Source organism: Diabrotica undecimpunctata, chromosome 3, assembly GCF_040954645.1.
Source record: "Diabrotica undecimpunctata isolate CICGRU chromosome 3, icDiaUnde3, whole genome shotgun sequence".
Taxonomy (NCBI): Eukaryota; Metazoa; Arthropoda; class Insecta; order Coleoptera; family Chrysomelidae; genus Diabrotica; species Diabrotica undecimpunctata.
The window spans coordinates 7327689-7342282 of NC_092805.1; the positions used below are offsets into that span (position 1 = coordinate 7327689).

Consider the following 14594-nt stretch of genomic DNA (forward strand, 5'->3'; position numbering starts at 1 on the left):
TTATACATTTTTTTAACAATGAAAATAGTCCAGAGTGGTTTCCTACAATTAAAATTGGATTAATAAGATTAATAAGTATACTTCGGCAAATATGCATATTGCATATTTTGCATATTGTGCATATTTTATGCAAATATTTCATATTTTGGCATATTTGTATAAAAGTTTGCATAAAGTGCATAAAAGTTCAGATTTTTATACTGTATTTGAAAATTTTTAAACATACCAATTTATTTCAATTCTTGTATAAAATTTTGTAGTCATTTTAATCAAGAAATGATCTAAGTACGTAATCTCTACAGGTACAAAACATTTACAATTTCAAAGAAGATCAATTTAAGTAGCCCTCAACATTCTTAGAAAGTCTCGGTCACTGAGGCATTCAGTTATTGGATAATCGCTAAGGGTTCGCTCATTTGCATTTTATGATCAAATCTCCAAATCTATCTACAATTTATTGTATCTTAACAGTAGGTAAACGGCTAATAGTTTTGTTCCTAATTTAGGGATTTTCCAAAATCTCCCAGTTTATTGAATTAGGTACCTAAACATTTCTAATTTGATGCTCAGATTTGTAAATCATTTTTGTTTTGATATTCAAAGCGTAAACACTCGTTGTGCGTAAAAAAAAGGAAGATTGTGATTTTATAATGCCTAAAACAACCAGTGCTTCAACTTGGATTAAACCTTATAAAGAGCTGTCTATGGATATGGGAAAAATCTACTGTTCAGTCTGTGGCAAAATTGTAAGTATCTAATATTTTCCATTAAATATCTAATATTTCATACATACAGGGTGTTTCCAAATGACACTTACAACGTTTGACTGTAGATACTTCTCGAAAAATTGAACAAAACGATATAGTTAATGAGGGGTCAAACTTATTTACTTTTCAAGATACAGGGTGTTAAAATTAAAAAAAATTAAATTCTTTTAGTTAATAACAACAATAACTTTAAAACCAATAAACGTATTTACTTGAAATTTAGTACTCGTAGGTTGTTTTTAAATGAAAAATAGCTTCCTTTAGTGAGAAAAAATTGTCCATGGTACAATACAATGGTGTGTATTTAGAAAAATTTTTCACCTTTACTTTTTTTTATGAAGTCAGCTATTCTAAAACACAATTATTTTTATTGTAATTGAATTAACAAAAAAAAAAACTTTTGTTGAATTTTAAAATAAGTTATATGATGTACTAATGGTTAGTAACAAAAACTAATTTGTGGATTAATACTGCATTTAAAACACTTAGCGAGTGTTTTTTTTTCCAAACCAGTTATTTGATTAACCAAAAACACCTTGTATATTTTTATATTTTAAAGGTTGGGTTAAAATAAAGGTTTTTATTTTTATTTATAGATAGCATGTGAGAAGAAATTTCAGATAGACCAACATGTGAGAACTGCTTCACACATTGCAAAAAAAGGAAAAATAGGAGGAAAACATCAAACTTCAATGGCTAAATGTTTCCAATCTACTTCAAAAAAATTAGATGAGCAAGAAACTTTTAATGAAGACTTGTGTCGCGCATTAGTGTCTGCAAACATACCGCTTTCAAAATTAGCAAATGTAAATTTTAGTTCGTTTCTAAAAAAATATTGCAAACTTAATGTTCCAAGTGATCGGTCTCTAAGAAGAAATAATGTGAACGGGGTATACTCGTCGGTGTTAATTAATATTAAGGAAGAAATTGCAGATAATTATTTTTACATATCTGTAGACGAAACCCCTGATTCCTCAGAAAAGTATATTGCTCATTTATTGATTGGTGTTCTTAAAGAAGATACCTTACCAAAATCTCATCTTATTTCATGCCAGCAACTTGAGAAAACAAATGCTTTAACAATTTCGCGTTTTATACAAGAAACATTAGCAACTTTTTTTCTTCCGACAACTATTCCTTCTAATAAATTACTGCTTATTTTATCGGATGCTGCTCCTTATATGGTGAAAGCAGGACAAAATTTAAAAATATTTTTCCCAGATTTAATACATGTTACTTGTGTAGCGCATGGATTAAACAGAGTTGCAGAGGAAATACGAAAAAAGTTTCCTCTTGTAAATACCATGATATCCAGTGTCAAAAAAGTATTTCTTAAATCTCCTATAAGAATTCAACTTTATAAAGAAATGCTACCTAACATTCCTCTTCCACCACAACCTATTTTAACGCGATGGGGAACATGGTTAGAAGCAGCTAATTTTTATGCAGATCATTTTGTTAAAATAAAGAACATAATTGATACGTTAACAGATGAAAGTTCCCAATCTCTTTTGGATTCTAAACAAACTTTTCAGAGTAACTTGCTTCAACAAGAACTTTCATTTATAAAATCAAATTTTAGTTTTGTTCAAAAAACAATTACTCAGTTAGAATCACCAAAACTGTCATTGTTCGAAAGTACAGCATTAATAAAAGAATTTGCGTCATGTTGTCGGAACGTTAGAGGTAATATTGGAAAAGATATTTTAAAAAAATTTGAAGCTACTATGGAAAAAAATAAAGGTTACCATATTCTTTCTGAAGTAGTCAGTGTTCTAGCTGGAAATATTTCGGAAACAATTAATTTAGAACCAAATGTTTTGGTTAGTTTGAAAAATGCTCCCGTTACATCAGTTGATGTTGAACGAAGTTTTTCCATATATAAATATATGTACTCAGACAGAAGCCACAAGTTTTTGTTAGAAAATTTTGAACACCACTTGGTCATTTATTGTTACCATAATTCTAAATAAGTTTATTCATACTTAAAAATGATGTAGTTACTTAAAATAAATGTAAATCTTAATGAATAGTAGGAAATATTTAGTTATGTACACTTTTTTTTTTAAATAAAATTGTTACTATTTTACGATTTTTTTATTTATTTGTATGCATATTTTGTAAAATATTTGCATATTTTCGGGTAAACACGTGCATATTTATGCGCATATTTTCTACATTTTTATTTGCATATTTGCCGAAGTCTATTAATAAGCAATTTTGTTCTAACCTAATTTAAATATTACCACTAGTGTATCTTAAAATCTAATTTTTATACCAACACCATTGGAAACGTGTTTAAAAAAACTGAAAAATACTCTGCTTTGCTTCATTGGCTTCGTCCTTAAGGCTTCTTATTAAATGGATATTATCAAAGAGCTACTCAAAGCATAAAAATAATAATTATTTAGTTTTATAGAATAAATTAAAACAGAAATGATGTTAGGCTTTTAGTCAATGTTTTTGGTTAAGTATAGTTTATATATGCACATTAAGCAACTGGCACAATTTTAACCCTTTAACGTACATAACTATTTTTTTTGTAAAAATATACTTTTGAATGTAAAAGTAATTCATTATGCATCATTATCATTATCAAGACAAAAAATGTTTAAAAAAAATTTCTTTGTCAGAAGGGCCGAAAAGAGTGGTAGATATAGCTACCAGTGTGCATTTTAACTGATACTTACTGGGCAATGGTATATATTGTGACTGGTAAAAACAATTACAAAAATTTATAAAAAAAATACATTATTTTGAGAATATTAAAAAAAGCTAAATACAAGGATATTTTAAATTTATTATCTAAGAACTTTCTATCTATTATGGTAGGGTGCAAAGCAGTCTTTGCATAGAGCAACGTTACAAACTTGACAAATTAAATTGCTCCGCGTTTGTTTTTTTTTAGATGAAGCACAAAGGGCACAGCGCTTATAAGTTCCTTTGGTGGGTAAGTGTGAACCAGCAGTCTAAGTTGAGTTCCAGACTTTTTTCTGAAAGTAAAAGTGCTAATCAAATTATCTTCTAGTTCACTGCGGAACTGTAATGCAGTCATAGGCTTAGCACTGGAGTTATATTTTTTTCAGAGTCTCCTTATATATAATATAGCTGTTGCTGCATCTAAAAGGTAGTAAAATATTTTTATTCACCGATGTCTTGATTTCCATGCCGGTGTGTTTGGAACTCCACCCATGTGTTTGTTATCATTGTCACCTCGGGGGAACAAATAAGGGTCTAACCACCTTCTGTTGTCTCCGGGTGCTCTGTAGAGGTCTTCGAATATACTGTCGAGAGCTCCTCTACTTTAGTCCATTTTCGGGTTATGGACTTGGAAAATATTTATCTTCGGTGTCTTGCCTTGAAAAAGGCAAGATATCCATCGGCATCTGGGGCTTCTAACTTCGAAGAAGCCTGGCTCGTCAAAGGTGTCTACACGTCGAAGTTATCAGGTCTGCAGAAGGCCTCGATGTCGGAGTGTTAGAGTATTGCTTTCTAACACTACGTGGTTCTGCCCATTCTTCTCTTGACTTCATGACCTATGTTGAAGTCAATGGTGTGTTGCCTTCTGTGAATTTGAGCTGGGTCGTGGGTTTGGATTTTAACCACGTTGTGGGGCGCCATGTCACCTCGGGGGAACAAATAAGGGTCTAACCACCTTCTGTTGTCTCCGGGTGCTCTGTAGAGGGCTTCGAATATACTGTCGAGAGCTCCTCTACTTTAGTCCATTTTCGGGTTATGGACTTGGAAAATATTTATCTTCGGTGTCTTGCCTTGAAAAAGGCAAGATATTTCTTACATGACAATTTCTTCGTCGAAATAAAACACCAAGTTAAGTTGAAACAATTCTCAGCCACAGAGTATGGAAAATAAATGCAGGAAGCCCGAGAGCACTAAGCTCTCAGAGAGCCCGTGAGGGACTGACTTGGCTGACCTGAAAATCGCCAATATTTATATGCGCTGTTCGAGCTATAAATAGGGATTTCCAGGTCAAGAGCCAATGGGAAAATTCGAGGCGGGGCGATGCGCATCGAAATGAGTACTAGTCCACAGACTATCGCAGTCGATGACATCATCGGCTATCGGATCTCTATTTCCGGGTTTGTTTGTTTTCAATACCTGAGTTTTTTCTTGAGAATTATGTAGATTGCTGACAACACTAACACATTTTACGCCTCTATCTTTCCACTTATACACAGATATTTCCCCAGAACTAACCCAGAACTAGTTGTTTTGGAAAATATTTTTTTTGTTTGACTTACAGTGCCACAAGCAAAAGTTTTCTTTTCCAGTAGTTTCTGAATTAGTGGTATTGTGGTGAAAAAATTATCAAAGTATACGTAATAACCACGATTTTGATACTTCGACGAAAGTTCTAAAACAACACGTTCTCCTAACATATCGGACGTTAATTCAATAGCTTTTCCTTGATATATTTGAAAATTCAGAAGGTATCCCGTTTTAGCACATATCAATGCCCAAATGTTAAAGCCTCTTTTTATTGATTTCATTGGTATGTACTGTTTAAGTGATGTACGCCCTTTGAAAGCACACATGCTTTCGTCAATAGATAGATGTCCATATGGCGTAAAAGCATTTTGAAAGGTCTCTGATAGATGGTTTATGAGTGGTCTAAGTTTGTAGAGCCTATCAAACTCTTTAGTTTTCGGTTGGGCATACTTTCATTATTGTTTAGATGCAAAAATCTCAAGACTTTCAACATGGAAGTTTTCATTGCTGGACCAGTATGACCTTACTGTTGGAAGACTGTGGAACTCCATGACTATAAGTATTCTCAAAAAAGCGTCAAGTTCTTCCATATCTATAAAAAGTTGCGAACTCTTCTGGGTAGCGTAGAGGTTCGATTCTTTGGAAATTGTTTGACAGATACTCTCACTAAAGAAAACTCTGAATAAGTCGATTGGCTTACTCGAATTAATATCAACATTAACGCTTGAAGACTCAGTAAAATCAAATGATTTAAAAAGGAGGTTGGGGACGTTTTTCTTGGACCACACAAAAGATTGATTTGACGGAGCAGGAGCTTGTTCCTCTTTCTTCTTTATCGGCAGGAGTTGAGGAATTTGTTGCTTGAGGTAATTTTAACAGTTGTTTATTCTCGTCTTCTTCATCAGAAAAAATGTTTTTAGGAAATAACGTAGATAACTTGTTGTGTTTGAAACCAAATCCATCACCTGGATCAAAGTCAGAATCTTGATCTGAATCATCAAAATCTTCGTTTACGCTAGAATTATTGGTCTATCTTGTAAAAGTACATTGGCCCACCCTTTTCAAGTGCTGTACTGAAGAACTGGAACATATCGGCTGGCTGTCGATACTAGTAGTAAAGGATTGCGACGGAGTTCCGAAAATTGAGCTTGTGTCGGGGTAATTGTCGTCCGCATCCTCATCGCCATCAAATCGGAGAGACAATACTCTTCATCACTTAGATGGTCCACTATATACTGGAGTTCAGCTTCTGTAAGCGATCGGTTTTGAGACATCTAAAAAAACATAAATAATGTTCTGAAAAAATTGTAACGACAAATAGGCCTAATAAAAATTTAAAGTCTTGTAGAACTTTGTCTACCAAATAAATACTAAACTTTGCTTTAATGTCTTTGTAAAAATTTTAGTATTGTGCTTAAACTACGATCTCGAGATTTTTTTGGTTTAGTATATGAAAAAATAACCTTTTATTTGGTACAATTCTCAAAATGATTAAAAATATTTTCCTATCGCTAAACAACAAGATTTTTATAGTAATTTGTTTCAGAATATTGTTTAATAACTGGCATAAGTTTCAAAACTAAGAAATAACAATTGCTTATATGCCGGGATAAATAAAAACAATGAATTTTGGGGTTAGAATTCTCATAAAACATATTTATTCCTGCAATAACTATTCTAGTGCTTTTAAATAATTATCTGCTAGTTAAAAGTAATTTAAAAAAGTACACTTAACACTTACCTTCAATTTTTGTCCAAGTATTTTATTCTGAATGACACATATGCACAAAACAAAAATAAAATTAAACGATTTTTTACGTTGACTATTGCAGAAAGGCACACTGGTAGCTTATCATACCAGTTTTGTGAAAACACGTGGTTGCTACGCCGCCTACAGGTTTTCGGTATTCGTAGCTGTCGTAGTTTTCACCGCAACTCTGATGACAAAATAAGCCGTAATAGCTTGTGGTATATATAGCTACCAGAGAGCGTTAAAGGGTTAAACCAATGTCTTTTTGTGAAACTTGTTGTTTTAGACTGGTTGAAATATCGACCAGTAACCTATAAAGGAATATACACTAATGCCCAAAATTAACGCACCACCTTAAATGTACCAAAAGTTTAAAGCTATTTTTCTTCTGACCGAATAATTAGATTTTGATGACGTTTTGTTCATATTATAGGTCTATTCCTAGTAAATCAAGGTGTTAATGTTTTCTAAAAAATATCAACGTTTTACTCGTATACGGGGTGTAAAAATAAAGTTGTGTTTTTTCATCGTTTTTTGCAACACCCTGTGGAATTTATTAGAAATAAACGCTACATCTTATTATTATTTTGAGATAAATTTGTTCTTTCTTAAGATTCTGGTGAAAAAATTATCTCGATATCTCTATTATCAAAGATTATACAGAACTTTAAATGTAACTAGTTTTTATCAACATTTTAAGCAAAGAAAACATTACTTGCATAAACTTTATTGACATTTAATACAAATAAAGCCTAAGAAAATATAACCTAAATATTTTTTAACAATTGCCCTTTCCCAAAAACACTTAATAACGAGTATTTCCACCACTGCATCTAATTACTTCTTCACAGCGGCGAGGCATACTTAAAATCAAGCAGCGTATTTGGTCTTGATCAATTGCATTCCAAACTTCTCTCACCATAATTTCTATGTCGTCAAGAGAGACAGGAGACACAAATTCTCATTAAAAGAAAATTATTTCCTATGTAAGGAGCAAATGGAACTACATGGTTAGACAAAATGTCTAATATACCTTCCACCTGTTAAGAAATCTCTTTGTAAAGCAACAAGGTCCGTTTGCGCTGTAAGAGATATTCCTCCCCAAACCATTACAGATCCACCATTGAATAAAGTAATAGGTCGTATATTACACTGTGCGTAGCGTTCTCTTGGTCGTCGATTAACTTTCACACTGAGCTATATAAGCAATACCACGATTCATTAGTGAACAACACGTACTTCCAGTCATCAACATTTCAGTCAAGGTGCTCTCTGGCAAATCGTAATCTACTTCTACAATGATTTACGTTTAAAGCTCTTACTGGTATCCTTATTTGCAGATCTTGTTCAGCGAGACGCCTTTATATAGTGTTATAAAGTGTTAGTGCTAACCTCAAGCCTATTTCACGATAACTTAAGACTATATTAGCTAAAGTAATTGCCGGAACACATTCATATTGGCTCAGATTTCTTGAAATTGAATGTTAAATTTCTACAATTCAATAAAGTCACGTTACGCTTTGAACGTACTTTTCTTTTTTGATAATAAAGATATCGATGATTTTTTTACGAAAATGTTGAAAAAAAAATGAAACTTTTTTAAAGTATTAAGATTAAGATGTAGCATTTGATTTAAGTAAATTCCACAGGGTGTTGCAAAATAAGATGAAAAATCAAATTTATTTTTACACCCCGTATCTAGGTGAAATGTTGACACTTCCCAGAAAACAATAATACCGTAATTACTTAGAAATAGGTCTGCAATGAGCAAAAAATTTATACACAACATAGCTATACACAAGAAACATAGCTTAATAATTATGGTAGAGGTGAGGTCGGGCGTTAATTTTGGAGAGTAAAAAATCACACAATGCTTTGAACGTACTTTTCTTTTTTCATAATAAACGTATCGTAATGATTTTTTTACCAAAATGTGAAGAAAGAATGAAGCGATCTTAAAATATTAATAACATGTATAGTCGGTTCGCTATATTTACGCGGGTTTCGGATTAACAAAATTATGCTAATGACTCATTGATAACCAGTTGCAGTAAACGACTTCCCAGAAAATTAGGTAAAAACTGCATAATGGTCATATTTTAAAATACATTAAAATAACATTAGGGTAGGTATAAATTTGTTACAATATTGCAGTTGAATTGATTCTTTGCCAGTGTTGACATTGTATGTTTGGTGGAAATATTTAAAAATGCCTAGACGTGTGTTAGATGTAGATAGTCTAATTAGTGTACATAAGTATTTTACGGGTAAAAAAGAAAATGGCGATCGTTTAAAATCGGTAATGTCTGTTCAACAACGCGTATGTGATGCTCTAGGAATTAGTGAAACCAAACTAAGAGGAGTATTACAAAATCCCAATAATGAACGGCCGAAAGAAGATCACCGAAAAACTCGCCTATCATTGAAAACGAAAGATATTCCAGATGGAAAAAAATTTGAAATTCCTGATACCATTTATCGAATGCGAGCCAACAAGGAACATGTGACCTTAAATACAATTCTCTCGGAATTAAAAGATAAAAAATTTGACGAAATTGGCAGAACAAGTCTATGGCAAGTGATACATAATTTGGGTTTCAAATTTCAAAAGGAGGATAACAGAAAAGCCCTTTGTGAAAGAAGTTCTGTTGTGCATAAAAGAATTAACTTTCTAAGAAAATATTCTAAATTAAAAGAAGAAAGGGCAAATTTTATATATTTAGACGAAACATGGATATTTTCTAGGGGTGTAACCAAGAGAATATGGCAAGATGATAACGTAAAGTCTATCAAACATACTGATGGAGAAGGGAAGCGACACATAATTTTACATGCAGGAGGGAAATCGGGTTTTATAGAAGGGGCTGATTTAATATTTTCATCTAAATCAAAATCAAGTGACTATCACGATAATATGAAGACAGAAATGTTTGTAAAATGGTTACATGAAAAACTTCTCCCAGGTTTAAGTGAGCCCAGCGTAATTATTTTAGACAATGCACCTTACCATTCTGAAGTAATAAACAAAAGTCCAACAAATTTTTGGACTGTTAATAAAAGTAAAGAATGGTTGACAAAGGAACATATACCATTTACACAACATATTTTAAAATCAGAATTATTACGCTTGGCAAATATCCACGCAAAACCAAAAACCTTTGTTGTGGATCAGATTATTGAAAGTTACGATCATCAAGTTTTACGTCTGCCACCGTATCATTGCCAGTTTAATCCCATCGAATATATATGGGGAATAGCAAAACAATATTATGACAACCATATTGGGCCTAACGGTTATAGCGACGACGCAGTTAGGAAAACTTAGCGAAAGGTACTTTCAATTGTAACTCCAGAAGTGTGGTGCAACTGTATATTCAAGTGCGAGAAACTAATAGAAGATTGGTGGACTCGTGAAAATAAAATAAACGAAATAAGTCCAATCATAATAACAATTAATGGTGATGACAGTGATGATGATGACGATTATGATATTTTTGATGATAATGACTGATTTTCATTTTTGTTGGCAAGTTAAATTTTTTTATTTTTCATTAGAAATTCTCTCCATGGAACAAATATACATAGACCATATTTTCTGTGTGAAATGTAATATAAAATTATTATTAGGTTTATATTAGCCACATTAGACTCCATTAATGAAGTAAATCTCCTTATTATACTGTCAATTATATAAAAGATTTTCCATTATTATTTAATTAAAAAAAGTTATGGATTATTTTTCATTTCATTTGACCAGTTGATATTTCCACAAAGAGCAGGTAATTAAAACTGGGTACTTACAATAAAATTTTTAATCCGAAACCGGCGTAAATATAGCGAACCGACTATAGCGTTTGTTTCTAATACATTTCACCGGGTGTTGCAAAATTAGATGAAAAAACACAACTTTATTTTTACACCCTGTATATAAGTAAAACGTTGACATTTCTTAAAAAACATTCATATAGTCATTAAATAGAAATATACCTACAATGTGAAAAATAAATCATGGAAATCCAATTAAGGGTTCAGAAGAAATATAGTTTTAAAATCATGGTCCATTTTTTGTGGTGCGTTAATTTTGGAGAGTAGTATATATTTGTTTAAGTTAATATGAAGTTAATTTATTTTGTATACTACATAATAAGTTATTTGTCTATATTGTCCATAATGTTATACTTTTTGCCTTTTTTAACAAAATTCTTTGCCTATGTAGGCGCCTTTTTCTTTAATTTTTGTAGCCTATAAATCCTAGCTGTGCATATAAACATTTTTGTTAAAATATTTATTACATAATTGGATATTAATATTATAATGGTCGTATATAGTTACCTGAGTGACTGTAAAAATTCCACAAATAAATAAAACAATAAATTTAATCAATTGACTTGGATCTTTCAAACATTGTTTTCCTAATATTAACTGCATTCTAGTGGTTTTAGGGTGCACACACTTTTTGAAATGAGTTTATTTGACTAAAGTAGTATCAGCTGCCTCGTTACATGTTGTAATTAATGTTTGATCGTAATAAAGTTGGTTTATGAGTTTTCGATCGTGTTCCATTATACAATATAAGAATTATAGTGAATAAATTAATATACGGAATATTGCGACCTTGTTAATAAACTTTTTGTAAAAGCTCCTTTGATATGGTTGTATTGAGATTATATTGATAGCATTTTAGATTGTATCACAATCGTACTATATTAAATATGTTTTGATGATTTATTTTTTTTTGGTAATAAGAAAAACATCGCACTTTTTCAATAGAAATACTACAGGTTAATAAATTAGGAAAAACATTGATTTATGGACAACAACAATAATATATCGGTAAATTTTAATTACTTATATGAAAGGCAAGAAAACATTGGCGTCCGTTGCTTTTTTTTCTTTTTCTCTATCGTTATAAGAAATTTATATTATAATTCCATTATAATTTTAGTTCAAAGTTAAGGCATATTTTCATATTGCATAACACTTTTTAATTTGTAAAAGAAGGGGAAAGTAGCCAAAATTGTACCTGCGCCAATATTGTACTTATCCTCCATGAGGAAGCCAGTGCGCTCTTATGTCGTTTAGTGGAACTAATTACTAGCTAGAGTTGAATGCTGAAGTTTTACAACCTTCACATTTGTCGATTTTCTTTTATTGAATTTTTTATATTTTATGGTGTTTTAGTATAGTTTTCTAGTTCTATACGTAAGGTACAGCAACTCTAGAGGTATGTGCAAACCATTTTGATAGATAAATACAAGAAAAGCATGTATTTAGGTGTATAAAACTGAGTTTTGCTGGACCATTTTTAGGTTAGGAATCGTAGTTTATTTACATAAAGTGCAAGTTTTCCATATTGTACCACGCCGAGTTGGCTATATTGTACAGATACAATTTTAGATACCATTGGGTATTTAAGACCTACTTATTTTCAAAAATAAATAAATAAATAATTCACACCGTTCTTGTCCGTTTTATATGCCCAAAGGAAAATATGGGACTTGGAATGTGGACGACATGAGCCGGGCTCTTCATACATTTCGTAATGGAGACATGGGATTAAATGAATGCTGCAGGCAGTATGGAGTCCCTAAGCCTACCTCACTCCATCACCTTAAGAGACCCAATGTCAAGACAAATGAAGAAACGAAGGCTTTTGGCCGATATAGAGTGCTACCATCAGACAAGACGATTGTAGAGAAGCATGGAAACGAGAGACTTGGCCAAATGGAGCAGTAGTCTCGAGGTTTTTTATGAAAATAGGTTGCCACCAATATAGGAGGGTCAGTTATAAAGAGCAGTATCATCCATCAAAATGCTCAATTAGTGGGAAATTGTATGGATACAATCCAAGAAGAAATCTTACAACATAAAGAGTGCATGGCAGTTTGTTTAAGTGAACATTGGAAATCCAATACCCAATTACAAAATCATAATTTTATGGGTTTCAAATTGCTGAAATGACGTCATAACACTCTATTGATACCGATTCAAACACGAAGGTTTTGACAAATTGTGTTCCTGTCCCATATTATTTGCTTTTTCATTCACCAAAGCGACCGCAAGCTATTGTTGAAATATGTAAATTTTTACATATAAGCAACAGAACAACAAGGTTTTAGATCGGGAAGCATGCGCCAACGCTATATTATCCAATTATTGTACGTAAGAGAGATAACTCTATTTAAGAGTTATCGTTAAGTTAAGAGATAACGTTATAATCAACATCATCGAAAATATATAGCAGAACAACAATGAACTTAAAAGTAAAAGAAAATCTAACACACCCAATTGAGTCTGGCAGTAGGATAAGACAGGTAGATTTTTTGAGCCTTCTATATTTTAACCCGATCATGGATATAAGAATAAAACAATAAGAACGAATAAAGGACACCACATGGAAGAAAAACAACTTCTCCTTCTAGTGCCGTCTCCACTAATGAAGGGTGGCTATAACCTTTGCAAATTCGTCTCTATGTTCTGCTTTTCTTAAGAGCATCTGTGTGTTTAACCCGGTCCATTTGCGACTGTTTTTCAGCCAAGATATTTGTCGTCTACCAGGATCCCTTTTTCCTTCGATTTTACCCTTCATAATCAGCTGCAACAACTGGTACTTATCATTTTTAAATATGTGCCCCAAATATGCTGTCTTTCGCCTTTTAATGGTGGTCAAAAGTTCTCTGTCTCTTTCCATTCTGTGCAACACTATTTCGTTCATAATATGATTGGTCCATGGTATCTTCAAAATTCTTCTAAAAAGCCACATCTCAAAAGCTTCCAGTTTTCTCATTAAGTAAACATTAACAATTTAGGCTTCGACTCCATAAAGAAGAATAGAGTGGATATAAAATTTTACCATCTGATATCGGATTTGCAGATTGTCTTTTGTTACTCAGAAATTTCCTCATCTTCAAAAAGGCTGCTCTTGATTGCTCTATTCTTGAGCAAATTTCTAATTTCGAATTCAGACCTTGCGTAATCCAGACTCCTAAGTATTTCATTTTGTCCACTTGCTCAATATCTTTATCTTTTATCTGGATCCTTGTAATGACTTTGCCCCTCTTACTAATAACCATCGTTTTTGTTTTCGTTATGTTTATTGTTAAACCAAACTGTTCCCCAGTATCACAAATTGAGTTTAGTAACGTCTGCAGGTCTGTCTCACTTTCAGCGGTAATGACTGCATCGTCAGAATAACGGATGTTATTTATATTTTCACCAATTGTCTTAATCCCTTCTGTACTGTTTTCAAGTGCTTGCGTAAATAACTCTTCGGAATATATATTAAATAGTAATGGTGAAAGTACATAGTCCTGTCTCACTCCCCTACTTATGTGTTGCGCATCCGTGCTATTTCCACTTAATGTTACCACAGCCTGTTGGTTCCAATAGGTGATTTCTCACTATGTTAATGTCATTTTTCTCGAGTCCTTTTCTCTTTAGACATTCCATGAGAATGTTATGTTTAACTTTGTCGAAAGCTTTCTCATAGTCTATAAACGCAACGAAAAAAACTTTTTGCTGGTCTCGACATTTTAAAACTATACAGAGCTTCCACTGCTCCGAAGCCGTTACGAAAGCCAAACTGTCTATTAGTCAAATCCGCTTCGCAGTTTCTGAATATTCTTGCATATATAATCTTTAAAAATATTTTTAGTAAGTGTGACATTAAGCTGATTAATTTATAGTCATTACAGTGTTTGGGTTTCTAGGTTTTCTCCTAGCGGAACAAAGGTCGGTAGCAGCCATTCTGTAGGTATCTCACGAGATTTGTATATGTTGTTAAAGAGTATAGTTATTGCACTTAAATTGTCTTCGTCTATAAGTTTAATTAGCTCGATATGAACTTTATC

General features: G+C 32.3%; 2 protein-coding genes across 2 annotated transcripts in view; one reads left to right on the forward strand and one right to left on the reverse strand.

Annotated features, from left to right (window-relative positions):
• ppk17 (amiloride-sensitive sodium channel pickpocket 17) overlaps window positions 1-11230 on the reverse strand; it is a 36975-nt gene extending 25745 nt beyond the window's left edge. Inside the window, exon 1 of the mRNA XM_072524202.1 lies at window positions 11077-11230. Within this exon, the coding sequence (XP_072380303.1) occupies window positions 11077-11172 (96 nt within the window). The 5' untranslated portion in view covers window positions 11173-11230. The remainder of the gene's footprint in view (window positions 1-11076) is intronic.
• LOC140437875 (uncharacterized) lies at window positions 583-3795 on the forward strand. Its single transcript, XM_072527672.1, has 3 exons — window positions 583-746; window positions 1364-2590; window positions 3676-3795. Exons 1-3 carry the CDS (start codon window positions 651-653, stop codon window positions 3793-3795), a joined length of 1443 nt encoding a protein of 480 aa, XP_072383773.1. The 5' UTR covers window positions 583-650.
• Window positions 11231-14594: the final 3364 nt, after the last annotated feature.